The following is an 18,003-nucleotide window of genomic DNA, read 5'->3' as shown; positions in this document are numbered from 1 at the left end:
GAAGGTCGACCAGTTGCTTTTGAAAGCAAGAAATTAGACCGTGCAAAACGGAATTATTTTGTTTATGAGAGGGAGCTGTATGCAATAGTACATGCAATGAAGAAATGGAGACACTATTTGTATGGTGCCAAACTTTTGATCTTGTTGGATCATGAAAGCATTAAGTGGCTTAATGACCAACCGGATCTACAGGGGCGTAAAGCTAGATGGCTCGAACTTCTCCAAGAGTTTGACTATGAGATAAGGTATAGAAAAGGGAAGTATAATATAGTGGCTGATACACTCAGCAGAATGCCCATCATAAATGAATTGAGTTTTACTCAGTTCACTTTTGATTTGCTTGAATCCTTGAAAGGGAAATGCCAGGTTGATCTGGCATATTCCAACATATGGGAAGCAATAGAAAATGGGGATCCAAATGGAAGGGCCTCCACTGAGGAAGGAATATCCGAGGATGTTCAACAAGGAAATGGAGCATCAGGGGTTGCTCAAATGGGATTCAAGTGGAAAAATTTTACCATTGATAATGGTTATTTACTCTACAAGGGTAGGGTATGTGTCCCGAAAGATAAAGAAATAAGGCGCCAAATACTCTTTGAGTGTCATGATACCCCTAGCGCGGGACAACCAGAAGTTAATAAGACTTATAGTCTTATTAAAAGGCAATTCTATTGGCCTGGAATGAATAAGGAGGTCCTTGACTATGTGGTCAAATGTAATAAATGCTAGGTTAATAAAGCTTAAAGATTGGAAATGGGAGGACTTCTCCACCCATTAGAGATTCCTTCGAGAAAATGGGAGAGTATCTCCATGGACTTTATTGTTGCATTACCCAGAATATAGAGGGGGCACAACTCTGTGTGGGTGATTGTAGATAGGTTAACCAAAATGGCTAGGTTTATTCCAACTTCAACTGATGTTAAAACACCAGAATTGGCTAGATTGTTCGTAGAGAACATATACCTATTGTATGTCCTTCTGGCAAATATAGTTTTTGATCGGGATAGAAAATTTGATAGTCAATTTTGGCGTAATGTATTTAGGAAGTTGGATACTAAACTTAGCATGAGTACGGCAGACCACTCGCAAACTGATGGACAAATTGAAAGGGTTAACCAAATCCTTGAAGATATGCTCAAGGCATATGTAAGTAAAAGGCAAACTAATTGGGAAGAGTATCTACCGATAGGTGAGTTTGCTTATAATAGTGCCAAGCACTCTTCCACTGGATATAGTCCATTTATGTTAATGTATGGGTTTCAGCCCAGAGCTCCTCATGCAGTAGGACTGCATAAGGAAAAGGTTTAGGCAGCCAAGGATTTTTTGGAGGATATGAATAGTATGTTAAAATTTGCTCAAGAAAATATTAAGAAAGCTCAAAATCGAGCTAGAGCTTATGCAGATCCTCACCGAAGAGACATCTTCTTTAAAGAAGGAGAATTGGTTTATCTTAGGGTGCTTGAACAAACTAAAACCATGAAAACGGGACGATATCCAAAGCTTTCACCCAGGTATTGTGGTCCTTTCACAATACTTACAAAGGTGGGAGAACAGGCTTACAAGCTCCAACTACCTGCTGGTAGTAAAATACATCCAGTTTTTCATGTAAGTAAGCTAAGGAAGAAGCTGGGTGATTTGAATAATTTAATCTTAAATGATAACATTGAGGAGCTATTAGATGACCAATCTAATCCACATGAACCAGAAAGAATATTAAATATTCGTAATAGACGAACAAGGAATACTATTTACCAAGAATGTTTGGTTAAGTGGAAAGATTGTTCAGAAGAAAGCTCAACATGGGAGCGAGTAAGTACCCTAAGGAAAAAGTTTCCCAATTTACACTTGGACCTTCCAAGTATCATTTTTGAGGACGAAACCGATTCTTAAGGGGAAGGAAATGTTACATTAATAAGGTAAATTTATGGGAGACAGGTGCAAGGGATGATCGTTCGGGGGCCTTGGGCACTCGAACGGGGTCTAGGGAAGCCTAGAGAGTTAGAGAGTCCGAGAATAGTAGGACTCACCTAAAGTTGACGGCTGACAGTCGGATTACGAGGCGGGGAGCCATCACCCTTCTAGGCGAGGTTGGGAGGAGAAACGAAGGCCTCGTGCCAAAGATTTCTAAGAAAAATTCAGTTCGCCATGGCAAGAGATTTAACTCTTCGTAAGATTGATTGTCACTTATCATAAGGCAGCTTCACATGTAGGTTCAAAATGCAAGGAAGGTGATCACTTTTGAAGACATGGCGATAACTCTCCTTTCTGAGTTACCACCTCGCTTCAATGGTTTTTATTTCGCCTTGATTGCTTAAGGGCGGTCTGAGACTCTTCGGTTGGAAGAGTTGGTTCCTATGGTCTTGAACCAAGAGGAGCAACTGAAAGGAACCAATGCTTCGAAATCTGAGGCCTTCGTTGGTCAATCCTCTTAGAAGAAGGGGAAGGACCAGAAGAAGAAGAAGGAAGACAAATCTAAGAAGGATAAAGACAAGGAGTCTAATTGTCACATTTGTGGCAAAATAGGTCACTGGAAGAAGGATTGCCCTAACAAGGAGAAGAAGGAGAAATCTTCAAAGGATTCCGGAGTGATGGCTGCTCCCTCATCAGTTGCTTTCCTCCGCTTGGAGGTGGTTGAGGATTCGACCTTGACAGCTTCTGATGCTGTGTCGATGGTGGTCCCATTCACTCGGGAGTGGATTGTTAATAGTGGTGCCTTCTGGCACATGACTCCTTCTACAGGTGTTGTTCATTTGCGGCCTTTTCATGGTCAGAATCTCGTTGGTGATAGTTCGTCTATTTCTATTTGAGGACAGGGCAACATGCATCTTATTCTATGGAGATGGATGTGGTGGTGCCCATGTATCAAAAGTACTTAATGTGCCGGCTTTGGGGTATCATCTTCTCTCGATACACAAGATTTGTGCCCTTGGCCTTTTGGTCGAATTTGATGTGGATTCTTTTCGGATTCTTGATTGAAGATTGAGATAGGTTATTTCTTCAGGTTATGAGGAGAATGGGGTCTACAAGTTGCGGTCTTCTTCTGCCTCGAATTCTCTTTTTTTACCTCTCAAACTTAGTCCAAGCTTTGGCATGCTCAATTTGGCCACCTCAATTATGATTACATTTGGAAGTCGTCTTAGGACCATTTTGTTTGAGGTTTGCCAGATATTGTGGTAAGCCAGCCGCTTGTGTATCCTGCAACCGTGGGAAGCAAACTCGTGATGTTGTTTCCAGCAAGGCTTCGAGGCGGTATTCAGCACCCTTGGAGCTTGTTTCTACTGATCTTTGTGGATTGATGAGAACAGAGTTCCTTAGCGGGAGCTTGTATTTCATGCTAATTGTGGATGATTACAGCAGGATGACATGGGCCTATTTCTTGAAGCTGATGTCAGAGGCTTTCTCCAACTTTAAGGATTGGTTGCTCTTTGAGGAGAATCGATTGGGGCGGAAGCTGAAGACCTTACGATCGGATGCACTCTGGCAGATTGCCTACTACCATTGCAGAAGAAGAACACAAGGAGGAAAAGAAGACAATGCGCTAGCTTGTCCAGGCGTGATCATGCTAGTTCCTCTTGAATGTTGCTCTAGAAGTGCTTGATTGTTACCCCTTGTAGGCATTGCCTTGGTCTTTATCCCTACTGTTATGTGGGTCAACTTGTCTCCTTGTTGCCTCTGCACCACTTGACCATCGACCTTATTGTTCTTGTCGTGGTTAATGATGCATGTGAGTCAACTTGTCGTTGCCTTCTACTCTTTAACACATTGCTTTGCAGCATCCACGTCGTTCATCACCATTGACTTGCTTGTTTGTCATGTCGCTTTTGCCTAATACCTTGTCATCTTCAAAGCTTGCATTAATACCTCTGCTCTCCACAACATTTTCTACATGCAGCTTCGTTGTTGACACTTTGGTGCTAGTCTTTGTGTGTCATCATCATCACTTCCTGGCTGATGACTAGCTTACATGTCACATCAGCTCTTTACCATGTGAAGATATGCTAGGGCAGAGCAATGCAATGTTGGAGAGTGACATCCACAAGAGAGGGATCCCGAGTACAGTATCCACCAGTTGGAGATGAGAGAGCGCAAAGGCAGAGAACTATTAGGCAATACTAGGAGGTGTTTGCTGATGTAGACAGCTTGCTGGACAGTAAAAACGCAAGTATTGTAACTGTGGTCTAGTGTGAGAGATGGCAGCAGCCTGTCGCCTTGCACTATATATTCTGAAAACGTAGGTGGATCAGGTGCTATGATGACGTAGTAGATGGAGATCTCCAAACAATAGGGTGATGGCTGAAAATAGACCACCTAGGGTTGGATAGTAATGGGATGTAGTCAATGATGGTTGGACAACAAATGATAGGTGGTTGATACCTAAGAAAGCTGCACAGTAGAGTGAGAAACTTGCACAAAACGTTAAGGTTGAATGGTGGGCAGCTTGTCTATTTATAGATGTTGAAGGGTGCTCAAAAAATTAGGGTTTTGGGGGATCATTGAAACTCTCTCGAACTGTGCACCAAATTTGCATTTTTTATTAACTAAGGGTGTTTTGGGGTTGATAAAAATGCTAATCAGTTGTAAAGCGTGTTTTAGCTCAATACCCCCTCTCAAGTCCAAAATTGAGTTTAAAAGGTAAGGTCAGCAATATGTATCCCAAGGCTTCCCACCCAAAGCAGCCAAGGCATTGGAGGCACACGTCAGCTACCTAGTGGTCTATCAAGACTACAGATGTGATGGTTATCTTACTAAAGGAGCCTAAGTAGTCACCCCAGAGAGGCGAGGGCATTAGACAAAGGGTACTCATCGACTGCTTGGTGGCCTACCAAGTCCTACAAAGGCGGATGTAACCACATTGAACTTTTTTTTTTGGGTGGAAAGTTTATTTTAGGGAGAGGAGCTGATTAAGTAATAGTGACTTAAAAGATGGGAGTACAGATGACACACCCAACACACCACAAAACAATACAAGCTTACCCATCTACTCAAGGATGTCGACGACGAGGGAAAAGGTGATGAAGTATCATGTAAAGAAGGGTGGTGGTGTAATCAACGAGTGGAAACAACTTAGAATTCGTCTAGTGATTCTCCGCACAATGGGAGGCGTAGTATGTTACATGTTGAAGAATGCTCATGTAGCAGGCGTCACTTGGATAGTGTCCCTTGTGGAAAAATTGTTCACTTACTGAGGTGTCCTAGTATAAAGATGATGAAATCATGCAATGCATAGCGGAAGATTCAAGAGTACAATGGAAGAGAGGAACTTCGATGTCGAAGACAAGTATCAGAACTTGTACAATACCATGAAGGATAGAGATTCCCTCTCAACTTGGATGTCGATGCCGAAGAAGAAAGAGGAGCTTGGTCTTCATGTGGTGTCGAGAATCATGTGGATGAAAATGATGAAGCATCCCTTCATTGCCATGATAGCATCAAGAGAGATGCTGCACGATTCGCCACGGGAGGGGAAGCCTCCACGTTGGTAGAAGAGCATAACTCCAAGTAGATGGAACCATGAAAGGCACATCGCACATCTTTTCTCTCTTGCCTAGGAAGGATTGATGCAAGTTTGCATGTTAGCCCTATATGGAAATACAAAAGCTTGCAAAATAAATAAAAAATTTGCAACCACAGAGGTAAATAGTGAGATGCTCCAAAAACAAATTTGAAAATAAAAGAAAGAGAAGGCAAGTTCAATGTAATGAGTATGTAAGTATGCTGCAAAAGTCTAAAAAGGGAAAGGCTAAGTGTGTGGTCACCATCGCTTATGGCGAGGTGGTCCAATAGCCACTTGGGCAGATGGAGTAGATGGTGCAGTAGTGTGAAGTGTAGCCTCATTGGACTGGCCAACCGGAGTGGAGGCAATCATAACAGTCTGTTGTGGTTTTTTAGGTGGAAGACCTTGGGCCTTGGTATGACACTAGTCCATATGGCCCAATCTCTGACAGTGTGTGAAAACCCTATTTTTCTTAGAAATTTGTTGACAAAGGGATCGTGTTTCTTTGGTTCTGTTGAAGGAAGTGGTGCGATCCTTGTTTTGGCTTGCTTTCTTATGTTGCGAGTTCTTGCTATTGATGGTTTTCCCTCTCGAAGAAGAGGTAACCAACCCTTGCTCCTTTGAATGGATATGTGTGGAGGACTTCTTGTGGACTTGATCGTGTAGCCTCACGTAACGCAAGAACTAGCACTCAAACTCGTAAAAGGTCGGCAATCTAGATAGTGAGATAATGTGTTGGATAAAATTGAAGTATTTGTTGGGCAACTTGTTCAAGAAGAATGTGACTTGATGGTCATTTGACTTTCGGGAGCTAGTATTGGCAAATTCGGCTAGTAAATGTCGATACTCGGTCAACTTGACTTTTAGATCATGCCCTTCCTTAATGGAAAACTCTTGAAGCTCGAACTCGAGATTGATATGTCGAGGTTTGTAATGGAGGTAGGGTGAATAAGGTGGATAGGAAGGTAGCGTGGAGCACACACTTGGAAAGTAATCTTAGAGTGCCCACCATGCATACGAGAAGTGTGCATAGCAGATCCAAATGTGGGCAAGGGCGGATTGGGTATGGTCATGGTAATCGCATGAGGAGCCCAAGGTGGAGGGATAAGGACATGGAGAGCAGAGGAGGAAAATCCTTACATAGGAGTGACCCAAGGTATGTGCGACGACAATCCTTAAGCAGAGGATGAATATCCTTGCATCTGAAGGGTCATATGGGGGGTTTGTGAGTGTCCGAGGGTAGTGAGGGGGACGCCCATCACAATTGTCCTAGAATGAAAGGATGTGGTAAAGTGGGGGTAGGTGGAAGCTACAGTGTTAAAGGGTAGCATTTCGTCTAATGATGCACCAAGAGGTGGAGTGAATGGAGGGTAGATACATGGTGGAATGGAGAGAGACAAAGTGCTAGGAGTGGAGATGGAAGATTTAACCCCTAGTGTGCTTTGAGCGGAAGTGAAGTGTAATCCAAGATTTTGAAATGAAGGTGTGAGTAGATCAAAATGTGGCGAAGATAGTGGTAGGAGGGGAGAGAGTTGAGGAGTGTGATTTACTTGCTCAAATGAAACAAATGGTAGATGTATATTTGATTAAGGGTTTTTGCTTTGAGAGTCTCGTTTATTAAAGTTAATATATTGAAAATCATTCGGATCTTGCACAACAAAACAAGAAACAGGAGAGGGTTTTGGCTCATATGACTTAAAAGGGTTATATGAACACACAAGGCTTGGCAGAGATAAAGGAGATGGATCGTTAGACATGTCAAATGTTATAATCCCTCCAAGATCAAAGAGATGGCCAGTCTTACCAATCAGTCCAAACGGAGTAGTAGCACTCATTGGAGGAGCGTAAACCGAATTGTATATGATATGTAAGTACTCCTCAAACTCTTCATCTATAAGATGAAGAAAACAAGAAGAAGAAGACGATAAAGGTGAAGGTATGTCTACCTTCTCCTCGAGACCATAGTGTCTTCTCAAAGCATCCAATGATGGAGAAGCCTAATAGGGTATCATAGGATCCCTAGAAGGTGCTGAGACATTATGAGTTGGAATTAAGTCGCGTGCGAGTCTTGCGCAAAGACTAGCTCCACAATCATTGCGGGATACTCTTTAGAAGAGCATCGGCTTTGATACCATGTTAAGATATGCTAGGGTTTGCACTGAGAAAACATAGCATGTACGGCCAAGATTGAAACACAAAGACTCAAAAGGGGACAAGCAAAACTCACCCCTAAATGCAAAACGCAAAACACAAAAACTCAAAACTCAAATACAAAGACAATGAATGCAAGAGTGTAAAGAATGCCCAAGGGTAGAGCAATGTAGTGTCAGAGAGTGATGTCCACAAGTGACAGATCCGAAGTGTAGTAACCACTAGTCGTAGATGAGAATGTCGATGCAGAGAATTGTCAGGCGACAATAGGAGAGGTGTTTGCTGATGTAGACGACTTGCTGGACAACAAAAACACAAGTACTACATCAGTCGTTCGATGGAGAGATGGAAGTAGCTTGTCGCTTGGCACCAGACGCTGAAAACGCAGGTTGATCAGGTGCTATGATGATGTAGCAAATGGAGACCTCCAAACATCACGGTGATGGCTGAAAACAGGCCGCCTTGTTGGGTGTAAAGACCCTTTATGCGCTCTCCCATGTATATATTACTTCACACATGTGAACCCACCCTAACGGATGTAAGTGTACCGTACCCTAAGTATAAATATATTCTTTCATTCTTTGTGTGTACCACGTTGGTACACACCCATTCGACGACTCACTCTCACTCTATCATTGTCGAACACTCTTTAGCTCTGAGTCCTTAAACTCCTCGATTACTGTGCTTGCTCTCAGCTCTCTTTCTCGATTTGCTTCCGCTTCGACTCAGCAAACTGGTATTAGAGCCAATGTCGGTCTGTCAGGCTATTGAGGAGCAGGCGACACGTGGCAAGTAGACGGATAGGTAATAGTCGACGGCAGATTGACGACAAGTCAGACGGACTATGTGACAGGTGGCAGGTGACCGTAGTCGAGCCTAGGCGACTTGCAGGTTTTGGGACTAGCACGCAGCCAGGACCAGCGCCACAGGATCTGCATGCAGCTATACGGACGGGACGTAAATGCCACGTCAGACGGGTTGCACGACGTTAGACGGGTTGCACGACGATCGACGGGCTGCACGACGACCTATACATGACGGGCATCCTGTCACACGAATGGGGCAGAAGGTCAACGGCACTTTTCTTTTAATTTTTTCTTCACCTTATTTTTCCCCTTCTACTAGGTGTTCACGCTTATAAGCACAGAGTTCAAATATGTGCAAATGTGTGTCTTAAAATTTAGGGCTTTTCCCAAATCTGGTACCTGACACATATTGCAGATCTCTGGACTGTAATTTGCAGACATTGAGTGCAGAGGCCTCAAAATTTTTTTGGGGGTTCTCAAATGCAAGTGAAATTTTTGCTTGGATGAGCCAATTTCTTGGAAATTGTGCTCTGTGGGACCCCGAAATTCGGGGCTTTTACAGAAATTGTGAAATTTCTGCAACATTGGCTTGCATTTGATGCTTGGGATAATGTATTTATGCAATTGGAGTAGATTCACTGCAGATATTTTGGGGCTTTTCACATTGGTGATGTATTTTTGAGTCATGTTGAGACTGGACAGTGAAATTTGCAGCAGATTCACTGCTGAGTGGGAATCTTTATAGTTTTGGATGCTTCAAATGTTAAAAAAGGGCAGTTTCTCTTGGTACATGCATTGCTGAATACTCATCATGCAGTGAAACAGTGGTAAATACAGCATTTGGGAATTTTGGTGATGTACTACTGAAGTGGGAACTATCCATAATGCAAATGTATCAGATTTGATTCATGCACATGCTGTAATCAATACTTGAGATTGAAATTTGCAGCTAAACATTTGCTTCTTGGACACTTTGGAAATACAAGAGTGTATACTTGCTGTTACAATTCAGAAACCTTGCTATTGGCTGAAAGCATTCAGCCCGTTATTACAGTTGTGTATTCCTGAAAATGGTTGGCAGTGCATCTACATCTGACACAAAGAATGTCTTTGATATTCGTAAATTTGACGGAAATGGTTTTGATCTTTGGAAAGATCGTATGGAAGGTATACTCTTTCTAAAGGATTGTGATGATGCTTTAGAAGAACATAAGCCTGTTGCTTTGTCAGATGGGGATTGGGCTAAAATGAATAAAAAGGCCATTATTTACATTAAAATGGCTATCACAGATAACATCTTGGTTGATATAAAGGGACTTGATACTGCCTATGTAGTCTGGGAAAAGCTTAAGGCTACTTATGAGAATACAATTCCTGTCAATCAGGTACATCTCATGCGGAAGTTGGTCAACTTGAAGCTTGATGAGTCCAAACCTGCTTCAGAGCATTTGAATGCTTTCACTGGTATTTTGAGTCAGTTACAGGATGCAGGTTTGCCAGCTTCTGATTCTAAATTGAGGGCTATCTTCTTGCTTATGACCTTACCCGATTCATGGGAAGCATTGGTTGTGTCATTGAGCAATAACCCCAACCATTTGATGGTGTTCGTGGTTCTATTCTGAATGAAGAGATTAGACGCAAGGCAAGTTGGGGAAAACAGTGGATCAACCTACAATGTAAGAGGAAGAGCTGAAAAAGGGTATAATGCTGCAAATAAAAACAAAATCGCAGCAAAAGCAAGGAAAAACAACAAGATGTAACTTGTTATCAATGTGGTCGCAAAGGGCATAAAAAGCTCGATTGCAAGTACTTAAAAAAAGAATAAGAACGTAAGAAGCAGGCTAATGAAAAAGGCAAAAAGAATGACAAGGATGGCAGCTCTAACCCCAAAGAGATAGAGAAAGCAAATGTGGTATCTAGTGTTGTTATTGAGGAGATAGAAGATGATAAAGATGCTGACTTGCTGGTTGGATTTTCAGATCCGCTTGCTATGACAGTGGAGGACATGTATATCACTAAAACAGATGTGATAGATGCTTTGTCGTCAGCTCATGATGGTTTGTCACAATTGTGGATTGTTGACAGCGGTGCTTCTTTTCATGTAACTCCATCTCTGGAGTGTTTTTCTACTTATGCAGATTGTAATCTTGGAAAAGTCTACCTTGGTAACAATTATGCATGTGATATTGAAGGAATGGGCACCATATACCTGGCTCTAGAAAATGATCAGGAATTGATTCTTCATGATGTTAGGTATGTTCCTGGCATGAAGAAGAGCTTGCTTTCTGTTGGGCAGCTTGACAGCAAAGGTTACTTCACTACTTTTGGTGGTGGCATGTGGAAAATACAAAAAGGATCTATGCTAGTCACTAGAGATGGTAAAAAGGGGACTATGTATTATCTCTACTGCAAGGCACTTCCTGGAAAGTTTATTGCAGTTGTTGAAATACAGTCACATATGGAGTTATGGCACAAGCGTCTTGGACATATGAGCCAAAAGGGTTTGCAAACACTCTCTTCACTTGGAAGAGTTGATGTGAAAAGTTCAAAGCTTGACTTTTGTGATGATTGTATTTTTGGGAAACATGTAAATAATCCCTACTCTCATGGAGCCGCTAGGAAGGCATGTATCTTGGATCTAGTCCATTCTGATGTTTGCACCATGCCAATAAAAACTCATAGTGGTTTCCGTTATTTTGTGCCTTTTATTGATGACCACTCTAGGAAGCTATGGGTCTACTTGCTTAAGCAAAAAAGTAAAGCATTGGATGCTTTTAAAAGGTTTTATGCATTGGTTAATACTCACAAAGGCCGAAAGTTAAAATGCATAAGAACAGATAATGGGGGAGAGTATGTATCTAAAGAATTCAATAAGCTTTGTGGTGACAATGGGATTAAACGAGAGCTTACAGCTTCTTACAATCCATCTTCTAATGGTGTGGCTGAGCGAATGAATCGCACGTTATGCGAGAAGATTCGGTGCATGTTGTTCATAGCTGATCTCTCGCAATTGTTTTGGGGAGAAGCACTTAAAACCGCGGTGCATATTTGCAACCAATCTCCACATCGTGCACTTGACAGTGGCATTCCTGAAGAGGTTTGGTTTGGCAAACCTGCTTCATATGACCACTTAAGAGTCTTTGGCTGTGAATGCTATGTACATGTATGTGTTGATAACAGAACCAAACTTGACATGAAATCTCATGGAGGCATCTTCATGGGTTATGGAGATGAAGGGGAAATGGGCTATCGAGTTTGGGTTCCAAGCAGAAAAAAGGTGCTATGCAGCTGGGATGTGATATGCAATGAGTCAAAGCTATTGAAAAATGTCACATCTAATGACTCAAACAAAAAGAAAGTTAAATTTCAGCATGATCAGTTACTAGAGCAGCCATCAGCCACTGAAAATTCAGCTCCTTTTGATGCTGATTATGACAATCAGCATATCATCATTGAGCCAGATGAAAATGGGCAGCAAGTGGAGGCTGAACATTAGCTTGAGCATAACAATCAGCATGCTGAAAATGAATTACAGCAGCCTGAAATTGTATTATAGCAACCTGAACATGCATTTCAGCAGCCAAACAATGAGGTCATTGACATTCCCTTGGATGTGGATCCACTACCTAATAACATAGATCATTGGGTAAGGTCTACACGTGTTAGAAGACCTATAGAAAGATTTGATCCTTCTTTGGACTGTATTTTACTCACAGATGAAGGTGAGCCTCTTATGTATAAAGAGGCCTTATCATGTGAGTTAAAGAAAAAGTGGGAGCTAGCTATGCAGGAAGAAATGAAATCATTGTATCAGAATGATACTTGGGATTTGGTTACATTGCCCAAGGATAGAAAAGCCATTCCTAACAAATGGGTCTATAAAATAAAATGTGTGGATGGCAAACCCAAATACAAAGCCAGACTTGTGGCTAAGGGCTATACACAAAAAGAGGGCATTGATTTTCAGGAAGTGTTTTCTCTTGTTGTCAAAATGACCACTCTTCGAGTGTTATTTGCCAGTGTAGCATCTATGGATCTTGAACTTGATCAAATGGATGCTAGAACTGCATTTCTGCATGGTGATCTGGAAGAAGAGCTGTACATGAAATAGCCCAAAGGATTTGTTATACATGGAAAGGAGCATTTGATATGTAAGCTTAAGAGAAGCTTATATGGTTTGAAATAGGCTTCTAGACAATGGTATAAAAAGTTTGATGCCTTCATGCTCTCACATAGTTTTAAAAGGAGTAGTGCAGATCACTGCTTATATATTAAGAAGGCTGATGATGGAAGCCTTATTATACTCGTGCTTTATGTGGATGATATGCTTATTGTTGGTAAGCATAAAAGCCAGATTAATGCATTGAAAAGGCAGCTGAATTCAGCCTTTTCTATGAAGGATTTGGGTGTAGCTGATCATATTTTGGGCATGCGTGTCACACGAGATAGAGAGCAGCAACTCTTATTTCTCTCACAAGAAAAGTACATCAACAAAGTACTTGATCGTTTTTCTATGTCTGATGCTAAGTCTCTTGGTGTACCTTTTTCACCCTACCTTAAGCTTAGCAAAGCAGATTGCCCAAAAGATGACAAGGCAACCAATACTATGAAGGGTGTACCTTATGCTTCAGCTTGTGTTTCACTCATGTATACTATGGTTGCTACTAGACCTGACATTGCTTATGTAGTGGGAGTTGTAAGCAGGTTCATGTCAAATCCTGGCAAAGCACATTGGGAAGCACTGAAATGTATCTTAAGGTACCTTAAGGGCACACAAAGAAAATGTATTTGCTATGGCAAGGGTACGTTGGATCTGCAAGGGTTTTGTGATGCAGACATGGCAGGTGACTTGGATACTCGCAAATCTACTAGCGGGTATATCTTTACCTTGACGGGTGGGGCAGTTTCTTGGTGCTCTAGATTGCAAAAAGTAGTAGCACTCTCTACTATTGAAGCTGAATATATTTCAGCCACTGAGGCTTCAAAAGGAGTTTGGCTTGGTCGTTTGGTCAAGGATTTTGGGCTGTCCACCAAAACACTTGTACTTAGATGTGATAGCCAGAGCGCTGTATGCCTGGCTAAGAATGCCATGTTTCATGCACGTACTAAACATATTGATGTTCGGTATCATTTTATCAGACAGGTTCTGGATGATGGGCTAGTCACCCTGACTAAGATCAAATCACAAGATAACCTTGCAGATGTTCACACTTAAAGTCTTGCAAAGGCTCCACATGAGCATTGCATTAGACTTGTGGGAGTTGGTTAAAGGTTCGCTTAGGACCTTTAAGTGGGAGGTTGTTGGGTGTTAAGGCCCTTTACGCGCTCTCTCGTGTATATATTACTTCACACGTGTGAACCCACCCTAACGGGTGTAAGTGTACCGTACCCTAAGTATAAATTTATTCTTTCATTCTTTGTGTGTACCACACTACCACACTGGTACACACCCATTCGACGACTCACCTTCACTCTATCACGGTCAAACACTCTTTAGCTCTGAGTCCTTAAACTCCTCGATTACTGTGCTTGCTCTCAGCTCTCTTTCTCGATCTGTTTCCGCTTCGACTCAGCACGCCTAGGGCTGGATAGTGATGGGCTGCAGTTGGTGATGGCTGGACAGCAGATGGTAGGTGGTTGATGGCCGAAATCTGCATGGTAGAGTGAGAAACCTGAACAAAAGGATAAGGCTAAATGGTGGGCAACTTGTCTATTTATATAGATGTTGGAGGGTGCCCCAAAAAATTAGGGCTTTGGGGTATCACTGAAACTCTCTCAAATCGTGCACCAAATTCACATTTTTCATTAATTAGGTGTGTTTTGGGGCTATTTAAAAATGCTACTCAGCTGTAAAACATGTTTTAGCTCAACATACCATACATCTATTAATCAAGATAAGGTTTTTAATTAACATTAAAGTTCATTTGAAATAAACTTTTTCTATGGGGCAATTCACACCCAAATTGGGGATTTTAAATTTGTCTTGAACTTCTTAAAACTTCTTGAAGACAATTTGGGGCTTTTCACACAAGGACTTTCACAGGAAGCCCTTCGTACAAAGTTTGGGGCTTTTCACATGGGAGAGCTTTGCATAAAATGACATCCTCCATTGGCATAACAAAGTATGACATCTCTATCAAGAAGTTCTCTAATGTTGGCTTCTCGATCCAAAAGATCAAAATCTAGCTCGTCCTTATGAGGAAGGCGCATGGAAGGTCGTAACCATTGAACTGGAAGATGTTCAAGGGAATCCTTGACCTCATCAAGATTGGCTTGAGAAAATGAGAATATGCATTGGCGGTCATTGGGCTTGGTTTCTTGGACAATTTGCTCCACGATCGTGACCTCACCAAAACAACCAAAGAGCTATGGGACGGGACAATCTTGCTACAACTTTCATTGATGACAAAAATATTCAAAATTATTCTTGATATGCAATTATATAGGCTTTTTTACAATCTTACTAACTCTCTCAAGCAACATATTTACTATCCCAGTCTTCTTTTTGAACAATTGATCACTCAAAAGTTTTCCAAATGATGATGCAATGGTCGTGCTTTTGAAATTCTCTCACAAAAAAAGAAAAATTTAAAGAGTCTATTATAGCATGGGGAATGAGCTTTGAAGAATGGTTGCCACTTTTTTGGACAAAATAATGATGAAACAAGGATGTAGATTTGGTCCTTGGTGCGTTCTATGTCAAAAACAAGTTACCCAAGTGTATTTATTGCAAATGTATTGGTCATACCTTGATTAATGCTTCAAAAAGAAGGGGAAGCGGCACAAGAAGCAACCACCAGCTTTGTAGCCATCCATTGCTACACCAGCAATGATGTTTGCACAAGTGTATCTTCTTTCAAAATCTATTGTTTGGGATTAGACATTACCTTACTGAGGTAAGACATGTAAGAAGTGAGTGCAACGACTGAAGCATAGGAGACTGCTGTAATAGATTGCATAACACAAGAGAGAAGTGAGAGAAAAGAGAAAACACAAGAATAGAGAAACATTGCAAATAGAGAACTTAGAGATATGCTCAGGAAATGGAGTCCATATGCCAAACATGAAACATTCGCATACAACAATGAGTAATTAGTTGTGTGGGCATTGGCACTGCCTCCCTCTCTACAATGCAAGTGATGGATGCATGTGAAGGAGGGAGCCAAGAAAATAGGCAAAAATAATGCCTAATAATGCATCAGGCTGGCCAGCATTATGGTGGCCTGATAATAAAGTTGGCCAGCCAAAAAATTGCCAAAAACGACAAAAATAGAAACCAGAAAGATGCCTAAAGAATCTCTCGTGCCCAGCCCACAAATATGCATGGCTGACTAATCTGCTAACAAGGCCTTCCCACATTCTCTCGTGTTGTGTGTCACGTGTTTAGTCACCCATGACCCAAATGGGGGTTTGTTAGTGTGTATTTAGGTGTGAACATGTACACCTGTCAGCATTTAATAAGGGTCAAAAGATTTGGGAAAAACCACAAGCTTATGTAATGAGCCCTAGTTCTTGTATTATCATCAATTATCTATCACATCAGTCTATCCAGCTTTTTGTGTACTTAGAAAAGTCCCCTCTTCATCTGTCTTCTATCTCCGCCATGGAGCTGCATATACCATGATTGCTCCTCTCCTTGTGGGAGGCACCACACAACAGCCCTATATAATGAGGCCCTAGTTTTTGTACTATTGTCAATCATAATCCCCCCCTCCCCCCCTGCCCCAGAACAGTTGCTTGAAAGACAATACAAGTTTGAATAGTCCTAAAAGGGACACTTAGTTTTTACTTGGATTCTTGAAATTTTGGGACTGGATTCATTTCAAGAAGCTTGATGTCCAAAAAGGACCTTAAAATGACTTCTTCCTTTTCCTCAGCAGATTTCCAACAGATACTAGGTCAGGCTGTCATCGCTCCACATTATCTTTCATTTCCAGCCGTCATCCAGTCTCTCTTGGAAGCATACTGATGAGTTTTCAAAGGCAATATTACATACCAAGCAAATTCTATGGCAGCCAATGATCCCAAGCATCATGCAAACCAAAAACTCCATAGAGCCTGATTGAAGACGTGCATAACCAGTGATCTGTATCTGTGATGAGAGTTAAAAAGTTTCAAAACTTGAGACTATGCTAGCTGTGTGAATTCTCTCTGTACAAAAATTGTCGCTTGCTGTGGGAGAGGGTCTTGTCACGTTTCTCAAAGTGGTCTATTTTGATGTTGTCATATTTATCAGGTACAGTCTCAAGTAGCAAGATTAAATGAAGAGAAGAAGGCTGCACTAAAGAAGAGTCAACAACTGCAGGAAGAGCTTGTGAGTATTCTGTTGCCAAAACCTGGTATTGGCAAGTAATGTATTGAATTAGTGACAGTACTGCTGCTTCTGTAACCTAGGGTCACTTCTAGTCATTCAAACATATCTTATGCTGCATAAAAGGGTTCCTGGTTAGGTACTTGCAGATTCTCTATTGGACTAACATGCTTCTTATTTATTTGTTTGCTCAGGCAACCATTGCCGCAAAATCTGGTGGACGAACTAGCACAGCAATGCAGTCAAAATCATCATCAGGCTTCTCATTTCTATTTGTTTTGGCAGTTGGGTTACTAGGGATTCTAGTAGGGTATTTTTTGCGGTCTTAGTTTGTGGCTCTCTTCAAGATTTTTGATAAGATAGCTATTTATACTTGCTGCTGGTAGGGAGTAAATATTGCCATACTCATCATAGAAAGAGAGGAGGCACCTTGCCTGTGCTTATTTTGGTAGCTGTATATCTGTGAATGAATAAGTTCGTGATAGAACAGCTGTGTTGGTGTAGGCTCTGCTTTAGAGCTGTATATTGGAGAATTTTTAGAATGGGTCATTGTATTGCATTCTAGTCAAAGATGCTGGAGCTGGCAATGGGGCTGGAGCAGTTTGTGTTGTATTTCTAAAGCTGACTCAAATTTTCTTGTTTATAGAAATTATAAACAGATGCTACTTGGAAGAGTTTGATTGTTTTCAGGCATTCTTGTTGCTAGAACACAAGGGTTTTGAGCTCGGATACAGAAAGTAATTTCCAGGTTTTACTGCCAGTTACGTCTATAATATTGCAGTAGAATTTGCCCGAAGGTATTGTAACCATATTTGATTGGAATGTTCACACTTCTTTTACTGGCTAGAATTGTCAGTTAGATAGCAATAGTCTATGATTGTGTTTCTTGCAAGAGGTCCTGTTCATTCAGTATTCCATCACTCACTTCAAGGGTTGATAGAAAACAGTTTCAAAATGTTGATACCCAAATGATCAGACTGAAATTTACCAGTCTATATTGAAGGTCTCTCATTGCACATTACCCAACCACCAGTCTACATACTCAATCATTAAGTTATACTGTATAGCATATAGGGGAAGTTTGAACCACACTAGTTTTTATATGGTTTGCTGCTTTTAGTTTCAAGATCTTTGGCCCTTCTGTTTGAGTTTTCACATGTAATTAGTTTCAGATCATAGGGTCTTTTTTTTTTGTTTGGAGTGATGATCAAAAGTATGAAAAGAAGAATAATGGAAGGGTA

General features: G+C 41.3%; 1 protein-coding gene across 1 annotated transcript in view; it reads left to right on the top strand.

The window, feature by feature from the left end:
* Positions 1-17,451, top strand: part of LOC148014558 (vesicle-associated protein 1-2-like) — a 31,062-nt gene extending 13,611 nt beyond the window's left edge. Inside the window, exons 8-9 of the mRNA XM_087667038.1 lie at positions 16,688-16,765; positions 16,957-17,451. Of these exons, the coding sequence (XP_087523164.1) occupies positions 16,688-16,765; positions 16,957-17,091 (213 nt within the window). The 3' untranslated portion in view covers positions 17,092-17,451. The remainder of the gene's footprint in view (positions 1-16,687; positions 16,766-16,956) is intronic.
* The last annotated feature ends 552 nt before the right edge of the window (positions 17,452-18,003 follow it).

The sequence above is a fragment of the Lygodium microphyllum genome, chromosome 25 (assembly GCF_053477565.2).
Source record: "Lygodium microphyllum isolate KBCC chromosome 25, Lygodium_microphyllum_v1.1.10, whole genome shotgun sequence".
Classification (NCBI taxonomy): domain Eukaryota; kingdom Viridiplantae; phylum Streptophyta; class Polypodiopsida; order Schizaeales; family Lygodiaceae; genus Lygodium; species Lygodium microphyllum.
The sequence above is the reverse complement of the archived record's forward strand: the minus strand, read 5'-3'. Positions and strand labels throughout refer to the sequence as shown.